General features: G+C 44.5%; 2 protein-coding genes across 2 annotated transcripts in view; one reads left to right on the top strand and one right to left on the bottom strand.

The window, feature by feature from the left end:
• Positions 1-7,991: 7,991 nt before the first annotated feature.
• LOC136710103 (P2Y purinoceptor 2-like) lies at positions 7,992-10,429 on the top strand. Its single transcript, XM_066685742.1, has 2 exons — positions 7,992-8,465; positions 9,911-10,429. Exons 1-2 carry the CDS (start codon positions 7,992-7,994, stop codon positions 10,427-10,429), a joined length of 993 nt encoding a protein of 330 aa, XP_066541839.1.
• Positions 10,430-12,398: 1,969 nt separating this feature from the next.
• relt (RELT TNF receptor) overlaps positions 12,399-16,977 on the bottom strand; it is a 37,558-nt gene continuing 32,979 nt past the window's right edge. The window contains exon 11 of the mRNA XM_066685331.1: positions 12,399-15,769. Coding sequence (XP_066541428.1) covers positions 15,758-15,769 — 12 coding nt within the window. The 3' untranslated portion in view covers positions 12,399-15,757. The remainder of the gene's footprint in view (positions 15,770-16,977) is intronic.

Genomic DNA, 16,977 nt, shown 5'->3' with positions numbered 1-16,977 from the left:
CGGTCCTACAGTTACTATAGTAACAAGAATGACATCTCCATGGACCAATCGGTGGACAGCAAATAAGCCTAGACCAGAAGACTAGAGTGAAGTAGCCAATCACAATGCTGGAAAGGCGGGTCTTGACAGAAAACGGGCGGGAAAGAAAATGAATAATGATGCGGCCTTTCTGGAGCGGTATAGAAACAAGCAACCGTCGAGCGAGGCAAAACTCGACCCACACACAATTTTCTAGCACAATAATCGATAGTAGAAATATTAACGCCCCCTCTCAAAATACCAGAACAGTTCTAGAGACCCACTGTTCACTTTATTTCCATTTTATTTTTATGCCTTTGACCAAATGCTAGACAATGACCTTTCTGACCTTTTTGTTTTTATTCCTGTAGCACTTGCTGGAACAGTTTAGCCCATGAGCTCCACTCCTCTATACATTTGTTACGTAGTGTATTGGTGTGTGTGTGTGTGTGTATTTTACAAATTATTGGCATTATTAAAACAATAATTAAATAAGGACAAAAGTACTCTAAGGATTTATATATTAATTGGACATTTTGAAATGATCGCAACTAAAATCTCGTTAGTTGCGTAAGTTATAAAGCTGTCAATCATTTTTATAAAGATCTAGACACAACTAACATACCTTTTTTATAGTTTGCAGCTTTCAAAAGTAATTTTTATATTGATGTGAAATATATAATTCAATATTTTATATTGAAGTTTATACCGTTAAAAATACTGGTTTAAAACAATTGAACAGTGAGATATGAACCGCAAGACCATAAAGTGTGCTGCGATATGACACAACCTCACAACCTCAATCCAGAATGACACATACATGTTTTAAAATCAGTAGTGCTTTTGTGTGTTTTTTAAAATGGTATCAACATTATATTAAATAATAAGAGTTTATAAAACAGTAACCCCAGTAAACATTTAGCCGTTGATTCAACGTTGAAATAATGTAATGACTGCCGTCTAATCAACGTTCTCTTGAGGTTGAAAATGAAAGTTGAAAAGACGTCCAAACACAGACATTGAAAAGACGACTATTAGACGTATTTTGGACGTCCACTGACGTTATCGATTGGTCACCACTTAACTAACTTATTAAGATGGCTTTTGGACGTCCATTGCCCTTTAAAATATGTCCTTGACGGACAGACTACTTTTAGACCTATGTTGAACGTCCAGGGACCGTCCTTGTTTACTGGGACAACATTAATATTAATAACTCATAGGACATATATGCTTTTAAAAGGGTCATTCGTTCAGCCAACTATTTCAAGACAACTATTTCAGTGGAAGGCATAGATTGTGTATGTGCTGACTGCTCCTCTCTTTTGGTGCGACATGATTGGTGCGTCTTGTTGGAAGCCAAATAATCTCTGTATACATTACTAGAAGACAACACTTGTTTTCTTGGGAGTGCTGGAGAAATGCAAAAAAAATGGCAGGGGGGCAAATTACTGGTACTTACACATATGTACACACTGTAATGAAAAGATTCATTTTCATTTTGAAAAACGAATTAAACAAGTAATTTGACCAGGGTCTGCACAGACATTTGTGTGCAGTTGTGAAAGCTATGGACTATACTTTAATATTAATAATACGTTACCTACGGGGTATATTCATGAGCATATTTCATAAAAAGTCAATAAAACACACTTTAATTGTGATTTTGTGTGACGTTGGACAGGCTAAACCTGTTTCACACACACACACACACACACACCCCTACAGGTTGACAGTTAGTTGAGTGCTGCAGGCTGAGGTGGAGCTCTACAGGGATGCAGAGTAAGAAGAGTGAGACAGAGAAAAAGTGTGTGTGTGTAAAGAGAGAGAAAAGTGAAAGAGAAAAAAAAATGAAAGAGACGTAGAGAAAAAGTGTGTGTGTGTGTGTGTGAGAGAGAGTACCTGCATTACTTCAGTCATTCCCGTGAGTAGCCGTGTTATTGTGTTTTACTGTGAGTGACAAATATGAACTTTGTGATTTTCTGTTAGAAATATTGTTATTGAAAGCGACAAATGTTGACCGTAACCTTTTCTTCACAATTAGACCCTGTAAACTCACATTTAAAGATGTGTACCTAGTTCCAGACGTCAGCTCTTTACTCTCAAACTGAAATACAAATGCTATTGCAAACGGAATATATTCACTGACAGACCCTGAGCTAAATCTAAGCAGCTTTACAGTGGAATTAACAAACTCTTAAATTCCAGTGGAAGGTGCTCTAAAGAGTCATTCTGACGCATCTCTGTTTGTCCATTCACTGGGAAATGTTCACACGATGGAAAAGGCAAACAGCGATTTCAAATTCCATCAGAAAAAAGAAAAATGGAGATAGAATGGAGATAAATGGTTTGTTCCAAAAGCAAGTAAGAAATATCTGGATGTTTAACAGCGTGAGTTAGAACACACCGAGTAAATTAGAGAAATAAATGATGACTACTATGAATATTGTCTATTTGCTTTGTATTATATCTGTTTGTCTGTTGGCCTTGAACCAACATGTGCTCGCAAGTGTGTGTGTGTGTGTGTGAGTGAGAATCAATTTTGCCATTTACTTTAAGGATCAGATTAAACCACTTATTTCTAGTGACACAGACTTAATAACGAAATATTTTTGGGCATTGTACAGTGTAGTGGGTTATAATTTATTAATCACAATAAAGCAATGTGTCAGGGTGGTGTGCTGAGTAGATTTAGGGAGGCGGACACACTCGCTACAACACAGAATTTAATAAAGAAATAACAAAACAAACGAACTAGAGGAGAAACACGAAATAACAAGACTTAGAGACATAGGGAAAAAGCAGGAAACAATACTATAGGACTGGGGCATGAAACAGGCAGGAGACAGAACGAGAAACGAGCGAGAGAAACAAATACTACGATAACTATTGGGCAAGAGAAATGAGCAAGACAACAATACGTGAACAGCGCGAAACTACAAATGACAAACAACAACGAAACAAACAAAGAAACAAACCAAGCAACGCGAACAAACAAACTCAGACTCAAAACTCAAACCAACAAAATGACCGATACCAGGAAGTGAGGGAAGAGGGCTTAAATAAACGAACTTAACTAGACACACCTGACACAGATAACGAGGGAAAAGAAGGCGGAACATAGGCGGGACAAAGGCGGAGAATGAACATAAACAAAGCCATGTGCAGAGACAGGAAAACAGCGAAGAGAGAGCCACATAGAAAGGAGGAAAACAACCAGAAAGTGCCAGGATGTGACAGACGCCCCCCCCAAGACACGCAACTCCCGGAGCGTGAAAAACGAGACTCTCCAGGAGCTGGCGCAGGAGGGGGCCAGAAGAACCAAAAACAGGAAACCAAAAGATTCAAGACAAGATAGGAAATGGAGATGGGAACAAGGGACTAGACTTAAACGGACACTTGACAGAACTAGAGAGAAGAGACGGAGATAAGGCAGGAGAAAACACACGTGACTGGACCTTGGGCTGAACACTGAACGGGGACTGAGACAAAACAGGAGCAGATACACGTGACTGGACAGAGGATTGAAGAGGACTAACAGGGACTTTGACATGAGACGGGACAAAGGGTTTAACTGGGAACTGGACATGAGGCAAGGGAACAGGTACCATGACATTAACAGGAACTGAGACGAACACGGTGACAGGGACCGGAACAGAAACTAAAACAGACAAAGGCACAGGGACAAGGACAGAGACAGGAACCAGAACAGGAACAGAAACAAGAACAAAAACAACTGGGTGGTACCCAGGACTGGCATGTGTCTGTGGGACTGTCCAAGGTGCCAGCCTGGGTACAGTTCTGGGGATTGGCCTCGAAGTCCTTGGGGCCGGAGCCACAGTCACAGGTTCAGAAGTGGCCGGAGCCACAGTCACTGGCTTAGAAACGGCCGGAGCCACAGTCTCAGGGGCAGAAACGGCCGGAGCCACAGTCTCAGGGGCAGAAACGGCCGGAGCCACAGTCTCAGGGGCAGAAACGGCCGGAGCCACAGTCTCAGGGGCAGAAACGGCCGTAGCCACAGTCTCAGGAGCCGAAACGGCCGAAGCCAAAGTCACAGATATAGGAGCGGCTGGGGGAGCCGTACTCACGGAGACTGGAGACCCTGCGACGACGTCCAAGGAGACAGGGGAACCTGCAGTGCCGTCCACGGAGGCAGACGGAACTGCGACGACGTCCACGGAGGCAGGCGGAACTGCGACGACGTCCACGGAGGCAGGCGGAACTGCGACGACGTCCACGGAGGCAGGCGGAACTGCGACGACGTCATCCACGGAGGCAGACGGAACTGCGACGTCATCCAAGGAGTCAGGAGGATGTGCGACGACGTCCACGAAGGCAGAGGAATCTGCGACGTCGTCCACAAAGACTGGAGAACGTGCGACGACGTCCACGGAGGCAGAGGAATCTGCGACGTCGTCTACGGAAACAGAAGAGGCGGGCGTCGCTCCTTCGAAGACAGGAGAAGCGGACGCCACCTTCAAGGAGAGCTCCAGGCGTGCCATGAGGCCTGTAAGCTTCTCCTGGAGGTCAGGAGTGAGCGCAGAGCTGTGTTTAGGAACTGGGGTCCTAGCGACGACGTCCACAGAGGCAGAAGAATCTGCGACGTCGTCCATGGAGACAGGCGCGGCCGGAGGCGCCGCGCTGAGGAAGACAGGCGCGGCCGTAGGCACCGCGCTCAGGGAGACAGGCGCGGCCGTAGGTGCCGCGCTCACGAAGACAGTTGCGGCCGAAGGTGCCGCGGGCACGAAGAGAGGCGCGGCCGGAGGTGCCGCTCTTCCAGGAACCGGAGCGGCTGGAGGAGTCGCGCTTAGGGAAACTGGAGCAGCCGTTGGCGCCGTGCTCTCGGAAACTGGAGCTGAGGCGTCCAACGAGGCAGGTGCTCGTGCTGCTCGCCGAGCACGAGTTGAGTATTTAGCGGGTTTGGGCGCACTCTCGAGGGACTTCTCTGACCGTAGTTCCCCCGGAGATGCGCCTCTGTTAGCCTCATTTCCCATGTCCTGTGATCTGAGGCTAACAGCCCTTGTATATAACGCCCCCCCAAAAATCTCCCCGGACCTGAGGGGGTAATTATCTGGAGCTGGGTCTTCAGCCTGTTTTCTCCTCCGGCTCCGTCGATTCCCGCTGGAGGAATCACTCGATTCCTGAATCGAGTCTTCTGTTCGGGGAAAAGGAACCATACCGGACATGTGCTGAAGCCGTTGACTCCACTCTGAAGCCGCTCTCAACGCCTCCTCCACGGGATCTTTGCGGAAAGGAGTCCGGCGAATTACACCTCTCCTAAAGGGGTAGTCCGTGTTAGCTGTGTCCATTTTTTGATCGGTCATTCTGTCAGGGTGGTGTGCTGAGTAGATTTAGGGAGGCGGACACACTCGCTACAACACAGAATTTAATAAAGAGATAACAAAACAAACGAACTAGAGGAGAAACACGAAATAACAAGACTTAGAGACATAGGGAAAAAGCAGGAAACAATACTATAGGACTGGGGCATGAAACAGGCAGGAGACAGAACGAGAAACGAGCGAGAGAAACAAATACTACGATAACTATTGGGCAAGAGAAATGAGCAAGACAACAATACGTGAACAGCGCGAAACTACAAATGACAAACAACAACGAAACAAACAAAGAAACAAACCAAGCAACGCGAACAAACAAACTCAGACTCAAAACTCAAACCAACAAAATGACCGATACCAGGAAGTGAGGGAAGAGGGCTTAAATAAACGAACTTAACTAGACACACCTGACACAGATAACGAGGGAAAAGAAGGCGGAACATAGGCGGGACAAAGGCGGAGAATGAACATAAACAAAGCCATGTGCAGAGACAGGAAAACAGCGAAGAGAGAGCCACATAGAAAGGAGGAAAACAACCAGAAAGTGCCAGGATGTGACGCAATGAATTATAACTATCAGTTTGATTCTATATAAGACAAACATCTGTTTGTCTGCTGGCCTTCAGCCCATGTGATCAGGTGTGTTTGTATCTGTGTGTGTGTGTGTGTGTGTGTACATGCGTGCGTTTGTGTTTCTCTCCAGCTGAATCAGCAGTGTTAAACTAACACTTATGATATTACACAGGATTGTTGAGTACACATTGGAATGACGCCTGCCTCCAGCCATTTATTTAACACGAGCCGCTTCACTGAACGTGTGTTTTAGTGCTTTATTCACAGAGAAGGTCAGGATCCACAGTAAAAAGGCATCACATGTCCCGTCTCACCACAGTGACACTTAATCACATGGTTTGTAGAAGCCTATTTGATCTCCTTAAGTACACGTTTATTCAGAATATGAATTCCTTTGTTATATCATTGTTCTGGACTGGCACTCCTGTGAATGGAGGGCTACATTTCAAAGTTTAGTGTTTAAACTGCTCTTTCATCTCCACATCCAGTCCCATGTATTGAGAAACACCCAACACGTACTGGCTGACTGACAAACTGTGAAACAACTGTGAAAGATTTACGGTTAAATAAATGTGATACATCATAAGCTCAAAGAGTGAATGAACTATTAAGTCTGTCAGTGTATTATTAAAACAATTACCTCAAATTTTTGAGAGGCTTCTGAGTGCTGCAGTGGTCTAAGCATTGGCTCTATCCTCTGGAAATGACTGGTTTTACCTCACGGTGAGGCTTTAGTCATCTGAGACCAGGAGCCCCCGAAAAAATGTATTTGCCTCATTCCTTCAACATGGAACCGGTTCGGATTCTGTTCCCGCACATAGTTTGGAACAGAACCATGAAACTGAAACAAAATCCAAACAATAGTAGGTTCTTCAGCACAGGCTGTGATGGTGTCTTTACGCATGTCGAGCTAGTGCCAGGGGTCCTTTTATATATATATATATATAAATAAAAACAGGAAAGTTCTTCTTTTAGGGTGGCACGGTGGCGCAGCAGGTAGTGTCGCAGTCACACAGCTCCAGAGACCTGTAGATTGTGGGTTAGATTCCTGCTCCGGGTGACTGTCTGTGAGGAGTGTGGTGTGTTCTCTCTGTGTCTGCGTGGGTTCCCTCCGGGTGACTGTCTGTGAGGAGTGTGGTGTGTTCTCCCTGTGTCTATGTGGGTTTCCTCCGGGTGACTGTCTGTGAGGAGTGTGGTGTGTTCTCCCTGTGTCTGCGTGGGTTCCCTCCGGGTGACTGTCTGTGAGGAGTGTGGTGTGTTCTCCCTGTGTCTATGTGGGTTTCCTCCGGGTGACTGTCTGTGAGGAGTGTGGTGTGTTCTCCCTGTGTCTGCGTGGGTTCCCTCCGGGTGACTGTCTGTGAGGAGTGTGGTGTGTTCTCCCTGTGTCTATGTGGGTTTCCTCCTGGTGCTCCAGTTTCCTCCCACAGTCCAAAAACACAGGTTGGTAGGTGGATTGGCGACTCAGAAGTGTCCGTAGGTGTAAGTGTGTGAGTGAATGCATGAGTGTGTGTGTTGCCCTGTGAAGGACTGGCGCCCCCTCCAGGGTGTATTCCTGCCTTGCACCCAATGATTCCAGGTAGGCTCTGGACCCACCGCGACCCTGAACTGGATAAGGGTTACAGATAATGAATGATGAAAAGTTCTTCTTTGATTTGCATGAATTTAGCAAAACAGTGCTTACAGTGGATGGGAAAATAAATATTTATTCCAACAAAACCTAATATATTAATATTATAAATAACTGTGTTGCTCCTTTTCATTGTATACATACTAGTTTTTGGAGGTCTTGTTGTTGTGTTCAGCCGTTCTAAAGAAGGTTTCACATGTCTTGGAAGAAGCATGGGCTTGCCTTCACGCTATGTTGATGGCATTGTGCGTGACTGGGGGAGTATTAGCTATCAGGGTGGAAACAGAGATGAATAACGATAAGAGAGAAAACTGGGATAAATATTCAAAAAGCCAACACTTCATATTGTTTACAGTGTAAACTCAGCAATGTAATTTCCTTTAGAGTTGTCTCACAGATCTCACATCCTCTCCCCCAGATGTCCACAAACGAGGATGTACTCCCTGAACGTGTCCGGCTTCTCTAACAGTAGCGCCCAGTACCGCTGCAAGTTAAATGAGGACTTTAAGTATGTGCTGCTGCCCGTTGGCTATGGGCTTGTGTTTGTGGTGGGTTTGGTGTTGAACATCACTGCGATGTATGCCATTCTGTTCCGTATCAAAGACTGGAGCCCCAACACCATCTACATGATCAACCTGACTGTGTGTGACACACTGTATATTCTGACCCTGCCCTTCCTGGTCTACTACTACGCTGACCGGGACGTGTGGCCCTTCAGTGAAGCCTTCTGTAAAGTCATTCGCTTCCTCTTCTACACCAACCTCTACGGCAGCATCCTCTTTCTCTGCTGCATCAGCTTTCATCGCTTCCTGGGCGTGTGCCACCCAGTCCGGTCCATGTGCTGGGTCACTGTCCACCGTGCTCGGATCACCTCCATCGCCGTTTGGGTCATTGTACTCATCATCCAGGTAAAACAAAACAAAAGACCACCATTTCACTTCATTAGTGATTCTTTGTCTGGTTTAAAGCATTGTTTCCAGTTCATGCTCTATACAGAAACGTGAATGCTCAGTCAACCATTTTAACAAATAAATATCAAACTAAGGCGGCACGGTGGCGCAGCAGGTAGTGTCTCAGTCACACAGCTCCAGGGACCTGGAGGTTGTGGGTTCGATTCCCGCTTTGGGTGACTGTCTGTGAGGAGTTGGTGTGTTCTCCCTGTGTCTGCGTGGGTTTCCTCCGGGTGACTGTCTGTGAGGAGTTGGTGTGTTCTCTCTGTGTCTGTTTCCTCCGGGTGACTGTCTGTGAGGAGTGTGGTGTGTTCTCTCTGTGTCCGTGTGGGTTTCCTCCGGGTGACTGTCTGTGAGGAGTGTGGTGTGTTCTCTCTGTGTCTGCGTGGGTTTCCTCCGGGTGACTGTCTGTGAGGAGTTGGTGTGTTCTCTCTGTGTCTGTTTCCTCCGGGTGACTGTCTGTGAGGAGTGTGGTGTGTTCTCTCTGTGTCCGTGTGGGTTTCCTCCGGGTGACTGTCTGTGAGGAGTGTGGTGTGTTCTCCCTGTGTCTGTGTGGGTTTCCTCCGGGTGACTGTCTGTGAGGAGTGTGGTGTGTTCTCCTTGTGTCTGTGTGGGTTTCCTCCGGGTGACTGTCTGTGAGGAGTGTGGTGTGTTCTCCTTGTGCCTGTGTGGGTTTCCTCCGGCTGCTCCGGTTTCCTCCCACAGTCCAAAAACACACGTTGGTAGGTGGATTGGCGACTCAAAAAAGTGTCCATAGGTGTGAATGTGTGTGTGTTGCCCTGTGAAGGACTGGCGCCCCCTCCAGGGTGTATTCCCGCCTTGCGCCCAATGATTCCAGGTAGGCTCTGGACCCACCGCGACCCTGAACTGGATAAGGGCTTACAGATAATGGATGGATGGAATATATAACTAAATCTCTGCTTGTGTGAGTGGTTTTCTCCGTAAAAGTCATAATCTAAAGAGCTAAATATAAAAATTGGTATGCTATTAACACTTGGCAATAGTTGCTATACAATTATTGGACGACTAGGAAAATAAGTAAGGGATGCAGGTTAGTAGTTAGTCATTTCCATCATCGGAGTTCTCTATAGGAAGCTCATAACCATCTGATTCATTTGCATGTCAAATGGGCTGTAGCACAACCATCTTAACGTAACAATATTCCACAAATTGTAATTACCAATGAGGTAAAGAAGATGCCATTTTGTCTAATTCTCTTTCACCTAAACCTGTTTGAAACATGGCTGCTCCCATGTGAGTGACCCTCTCTGTGGAGCCTAAAGTAATGACTGCATTGAATGTACACATTGCAGGAAATGACTGATACCTCTGAAAGTATGGACAGTGTATATAGCCAAATATATCTGAGCCTCTGGACTGAGCGCTGTTGTGTTTATTTCCAGGCCCCGGTGCTGTACTTCTCCAGGACGAGGAATGCCGGGAACGAGCTGGTGTGCCATGACACCACGTCTGACGAGCTGTTCGTCTACTTCCTGGTGTACAGCTCTGTCGTGACCCTGCTGTTCTTTTTGCTGCCGTTTCTGCTGGTCCTGGTTTGTAACGGCTTGATGGTCCGCAAACTGCTGAAGCCCGGCACTGTGGGTGGAGCCAAGTCCCAGCGGTCCAAGAAAAAGTCTGTCAAGATGATTGTCATAGTGCTGCTCACATTTGTGCTGTGTTTCTTGCCCTTTCACCTGACCCGCAGCCTCTACTATTGCTGCCGTCATCTGGAAGTCCGCTGCTCCCTGCTGGAGGCCTCCAGCATCGCCTACAAGATCACAAGGCCACTGGCCAGTACCAACAGCTGCATTGACCCAATCCTCTACTTCATGGCAGGTCAGGGTTTCCGCAGGAGCATGGCCAAAGGGGTCAAGAAAGGCCAGAGGATGGAGGAAGCAAAATCTCTCTCGACTTCTTTATGAGAGAGGGATTAGCCAAATATTTGGATGGTGAAGAAAGGAAACCCACACGGACACGACACACAAACTCCTCACAGACAGTCACCCGGAGCAGGAATCGAACCCACAACCTCCAGGCCCCTGGAGCTGTGTGACTGCGACACTAACCTGCTGCACCACCGTGCCACCCCACTTTTTAATCATGTAATTTTTAATCATGTTACAGGTTAATGAGCTAATTTTTGTCCTCTTTTTTAAATTAATACATTAGGTCTCAAGGTTGATCAAGGCATGATAAGGAAACCACATGGATAGGACATTCTATTTCTGAACTTGTGCTTACATTAAACAGCCCTTCATCCACCATGTGTGCAGCCAGTGCAGCATTCTTTAGCTTCCATGGGATATGGGAGAAGGACACCCACCAGAGTGCCTGGGAGTCCGTGACTTAATGGGGGGTCTAATCCACATACGAACCCTACTATCAGCCCAAAAGAACTGGTACCATGACTCATCTTGCCTGTCCTCTAAGGTCCAGTGATAGCCCATGTCCACCAAAAGATCCCTGGTTCTTGAACCGGTTCTGTTCCTAATTATTGGAACCTTGGTGCCCTCCGTCGGTTTAGATGGGAACCAAGGATACGTCATCAATGGGGGATGTTGTGCAGTTGCTCAGTTCCATGGTCACTTTGCCAATGCACCTCAAAACACCGCTCCAGAAACACACACACAGCATGGAGCACAATCCTGTATTACGTCCTGATACAGGCATGTGCTCTGTGTCCGGTGCTTCTTAAGCATGACACGTGAGGTGGAGCCCTGTGTCCGGGTTTGTGGTTTTAACAGTGGCACTTTAATAGATCTTCTGCATCTGAGGCCTCCTACACTGCTCGTCATAGCTGTGTGTAAGTGACTAAGTAGTGGTTTTATCTCAGGGGGTGGCTTGTGTACACCCACACTTGTGTAAACCTCCTCCGCACTGGTCTGTGGAGCAATGGAACTGTGTTCTATGGAGTGACCAAGCTTCATTAATCATCCTACATCTGTACCCGCTAATATGCTAACTCGCTAATACGTATGTGGTTGAATGCCATCAGATCCGCAATGTGTAAACCTTCCTTGTAAGGAGATGCAGCAATGGGTAAACTACATACTGATAGCCATTATTTACAGCAACACTAAGTAAGATTTGTTAATTTTGCTCCTGAGCTCCCCCTACAGTTGCAGAATTGAATACACTGTTTTGAAATCAAGGAGGAAAGGGGCTTGTTTCCTAACATGTATAACAAGTTATTTAATTTTGTGGTTATTATTAAGCTACAACGGTCATGTTTTTGGAAATGTCCTGCAGTGCTCTGACGGACGTTTTCTGGGAGTATTCCCGGGAATTTCTGCAGTAATGAGAAGGAGTGCTGTTTTTTGGTTTCGGAGCTGTGTGTACTGTACCTGCAGCTAAGGTGTGTCTGAGCTGTCATTAACACTCCAAAGGAATACCAACTGTTTCATGAGCAGAAATAATTACCCAGCCCCAATGTTTACAAACAAGCGAAGGCTGAGACACGCTTTAGTACAACTCTACGAAGTTAGTTTGTGCAAGTTAATAACAATTTTATGTCAAGAAATGGAACATAAAGGAAGCTGTGGTTTTTGGTAATTTCCTAATTATGCTGCTAGTTCATCGGAAGAGTTAGGCCTTGGGTTCAGCTCCTGAAGGACTAACCAATGGGAGAACTCTATCCCCTGCATCTGCTTCACCCAGGAAAAAAACAATCTAACTGGATAATTGCAAGTCCTGAAGGACTGTCAGAGGTACATTAACCAGTAATTATTATTATATAATTATAATATTTTTGGGCGGCACGGTGGCGCAGCAGGTAGTGTCGCAGTCACACAGCTCCAGGGGCCTGGAGGATGTGGGTTCGATTCCCGCTCTGGATGAGTGTCTGTGAGGAGTGTGGTGTGTTCTCCCTGTGTCTGTGTGGGTTTCCTCTGGGTGACTGTCTGTGAGGAGTGTGGTGTGTTCTCCCTGTGTCTGCGTGGGTTTCCTCCGGGTGACTGTCTGTGAGGAGTTGGTGTGTTCTCCCTGTGTCTGCGTGGGTTTCCTCCAGGTACACAATTCTGCATGAGTACATTCAGAGTATTGATACATTGAGTTTATTTGCCAAAGCCTCTTCTCTGTTGGTGAGCTTTTATTTTCTAGTATCTCTCAAACTTTACTCTGTAAATCAAAATATGATTCACACAAATGCAATAAACTTACTCTTTATTTGAGGAGTACAAATAAGAAAAAAGCTAAACATAATAATAATAATAAATGCAACAATGCAGAGATGAATTGCTTCTCTTCTTTCCTTGTCACATCAATCTAGTATTAACATTTTAATAAATGTGGTACAACCCAGTGAGGATGAAACCTATAAATATAATGAAATACTGGCTGTTTGGGGGAAAAAAGGAATAAAAGAGTGGTTAAAAGTGGATTCTACTTTATAAAATGTGCATCTAGAAGCAGGCAATAGTGAGTGTTGTTTGTGATTTTGCCTGCCACTGTTTGTCGTTTCAATTCAGTTCAATCAAGGAATACATAAAAAAAATAAAAATAATAAAGGAAAAATACTACAAACACTGGAAGACTGAGATGATCTTGATTTGTTCAATATCTGAATGCTCCTGTAACTGTTTGATAACCACATTAAAAGAATACCTTTGAACTATTCGCCAACTGCAAACTGACCCACTACCAAAAAAAAAAACATGCTGGGACAGGAAGCAGTGATTTTAAATCCAATTTGACTAATGGTAAATATAGTTAAAGTGTTTGCAGGAATTTTAGTGAGAGTCTTTCCCCCTCTACAGTACATGACATCATCAGAAGATTCAGTTTTACCGGCTTTAAAACTAGTTTTATCAGAATTAGAATTAGCATCACTTTATTAGCCACTGTGCTCGCACACGGAGGAATTTGTGTTCCCCATTTAGACCAATCCGGGCAGTGAAACACACATTTACACACACAAACACCAGGGGGCAGTGAGCACACAGGCCCAGAGAGGTGGGCAGCCAAGAGCATCAAAAGACATCAAATTCCCACAGCAATGTTTCTTCATCTATTATGAAGCCTAGTATGGAGCTTATTCAGCAAAGTGAGACAAACAACCTCTTAGTACCCTTTCATTTCTGAAGAAACACTGGATGAGAAAGTGTCCAAAAACTTTTGGCCGTAGAGTGTTGAGTAACTTTGGAGTACCTGGAGTAGATAGATATCTCAGAGATGCCCCGGTATGTGGTGGCTTTTTTCAGAAGCCCCCACAAGCCCCACAACAAGTGCAGGTCCACCTTGTTTGGCTTCGGATTTCAGTGTAAACTCCTATATACCCCCCACACACACACACACAGAGCATCCAGAGATGATTTTATACTGACACCTAGTGGCCTGGATGTGTCAGATATTCTGTGCTAAACCCATTTTAAACAGGACCTGCTCTTTGGAGCATAAATTGACTCTTTATCTCATGTAAACTGTGCTTTAGAGACAAAGATGTAAGATTAATCATTTTTAAAGATATTCTTTGCTATTTCCGATGGTAAAAACGACTGATTGCACCTTTAACGTGGGAGGTAGCTTTGATGACGCACGGTGGATAATCGCAGTGTTTCGTCAAGCTGCTAATGAATGCCCTCAACAACAAAAAAAAACAGCTGACAGGGGATGAATGAACAGCTCAGTCTTAATCTCCAGACTCCAGGCCTCGTAGTGTTAAGTCTCAAAGACGTTATGTGACGTTTGCTATAATGAAGGCTCCAAGGCTGTGAATGCAGCCGAAACACTAATGAGAGCCAGAGATCAGGAAAATCACTGATTAGAAATGTTCAGCTCTAGAGAAAGGGTCTGATTTTTTCACAGTGGTAGTGAAGGTAACCAGACGTCTGTAAGCTTTTGTTTTGTTTACCACAATTTTCTAATCCATCGTTCCATGTACAGCTCCGTAGACTGAGTTCACTGCTGGTTGTGGTTGTATTCAGCACCACTGACTCCCTACAATCGAGCATTTCACATCAGAATCTGCTCATTCCTCCCCAGTCAAACGCTGCATATTCCTCTGCAAAAGATTATCAATGGGCATTAAAAAAGATCAGGGCTCAATATACAACGAATAACAATATATGGATATGTGGGGAGTTCAGGTTTGAGAAGTCCCCAATCAGACGGATATTCCCCACAGCAGCATCTCCAGAGTTTAAAGGCCTACTGAGAACATCCTGAGGATTATGTTGATGACAGTCGTCATTGGAGTCCCCTGGATCTTATACTGAGAGCTTACTGAGAGGATTCGTTCCACCAAATGAGACATTTAGAGTCCAAATAAAAGTTGTAACCATGTTCTAAAATCATAATAATACAACTAAAAGGCAAGCATTGAAATGTGCACTGCCACACCATTAAAGCCAGCGCTCGTATCTGTACAGTAATACAGCTTAATACACATGATTAGAAAATACCAGCTTCTTTACATCCTACGCTGTACATATTTACAGGATTGAGTTTTTCCTTAGCGTCAGAACAAGCTAGACTTTGTTGAGGCTGGATAGTGAGGAAGCTAAATACGGAGAGCCATGCCAGAATAGAAAATAGCAGGTGTGTGCCTGTCAGGACTAATTCAAATATAAATATATTACGATTTAGTCTTTGTCCTAGCTTTTGAAGATTACATTCAGTTCATTCAGAGTATCGCTGGTCTTACATTTGCTTTATAAGCAATGATTAATTACAGTACAGTTGTTTTAATGCATTTACTGTGGATATAACACATTAACTGCAATGAAATTCAAACATAATAACTGCATATGATGTAGTACTGACCTGAATGTTATAAAAATGTGCCCTATGCTTAATCTGAATGCTTGTTTTTTTTTGTCCTATTTTGAATTTTACTTTAAATAATTCCTATCTAACGGTGTATATATCATGACAGGTTCTCATGCTAGGATACTTGAAAACAAGTATTTTCTCACTACAGTCCTCATTCCCATCTCTTTCCAAACTCTTCCATAGTGTTTCCAGAAGCACAAAAAAAAATAAAAAAATCAGTGGTAAACACCTGCTCTCTCTCTTTCTCTCTCTCTCTCTCTCTCTCTCTCTCTCTCAAGGCAAATAGTTTTCCTAAAATAAAATAGTAGCATTACGTCCGTAATAAATATGATTCCTCTTCTGTGGAATTTGAGGTTAACTCCCCATGGGGGTGAATAATTTTAGCTCTCTGCTTCAGCCCTGGACTTCCCTCTGCTGCCCTCAGATGAGGTCATCCTCAAAATGGTTGTGCTGGTTCAATGGAGAGTTCTCTTCTTGTTCATTCACTCTGTTATCTGAGGGAGATAAATAACAAAGAAAGAGAAAAAAGAAAATTTTATAGTTGTTACTTCATGAGTGTGTGTTTTGAAGTGTTGGGATGTAGCATAAACACATCTCTACTCCATGGGTTTCTTGTTTAATGCTAAATAAAGCCTCATCTCTCCTGGAAATGTAGCCTCCTTTTCTGAGGAGATTCTAGAACTTTCTTGGACAACTACACAGCTGTGTCCAAAGTAGGAACGTATTAACGGAACTGAATCAACTCAGTAGAAGGCAAATCCACTCTTACAGTGGTAAAGTTTATATAAAATGTATAGAGAACCGTCTTTTTGATACGGGGATTAAAGTATTAGTGTTAAATTTCACCGATGTGTATTTACTCCCCTCTCACACTAGAGGGCGCCAGACGGCTGTGGCGATGTGGCTGCGGCTGACTCAGCATTTCCACTCAGAAGAAGAGCCGCTTCATGCAGAAAACAGCAGAAAATAGGAGGACAATAAACACGCTCACAAAACAGAGGTGTTCAACCTCCACTCCGTCGCACAATCACACACACAGAAGCATTCCTCTCAGCTTCCACTGTGGCCTCCACTCTGCTCTAAACACGTCTCATCTGTTACCAACACACGGCTCTGGTTTAGCTGCTGCTTGTCTACAGAGATGTTATTGATAAGGGGAGTTACAGACAGCGGATGTGTGGTTTATAAAAGCCTGCGGATTGGTTTAACTCTAAAAGAGCCCTCCATCTACCCCCACCTCATCCTAAACCCAGGTTATATAACAGAGTCATATGTTCCTTCAAGCGACACAATAACAAAAAAGAGCGAACAAAGTGTCAACACCTTTCCACAGCTCTGCACAGCATCCACATACATTCAACACCTGCAGTGGAGCAGTTCAGATGGAGAGGCAAGAAAACTAATGCTGTTAGTGTGAATAGCCCTAAGCTGGTGTGCTGTAACATGATAAAATATAAAACTACACTACATTACTATTCAGCTGATTTAAAGAGCAGAGTCTTTGGACACAATGTAACGTAAAAAAAGAACTAAAACCTGGTGTTCGTTGGCTTTCCCAGCGGAACTGAGTTTTCTGAGGTAATGGTGGATCTAGGACTCATCATCTAACATCAGTACCTAACCTTATTAATGTTTTCACAGCTGAATGCCATCAGATCCTCACAGCCATGTTCCAACATGTAGTCTAGTAGAAAAAAGAGGC

This window comes from Hoplias malabaricus, chromosome 11 (genome assembly GCF_029633855.1).
Source record: "Hoplias malabaricus isolate fHopMal1 chromosome 11, fHopMal1.hap1, whole genome shotgun sequence".
Lineage (NCBI taxonomy): Eukaryota > Metazoa > Chordata > Actinopteri > Characiformes > Erythrinidae > Hoplias > Hoplias malabaricus.
Note: the sequence above shows the minus strand (reverse complement) of the source record. Positions and strands in the feature narration are given on the sequence as shown.

Excerpts from the sequence above, each read along its gene's own strand:
- LOC136710103 (XM_066685742.1), top strand. The coding sequence starts at position 7,992 with ATGTACTCCCTGAACGTGTCCGGCTTCTCTAACAGTAGCGCCCAGTAC. Across the intron at positions 8,466-9,910 it reads TCATTGTACTCATCATCCAG|GCCCCGGTGCTGTACTTCTC; the intron begins GTAAAACAAAAC and ends GTTTATTTCCAG.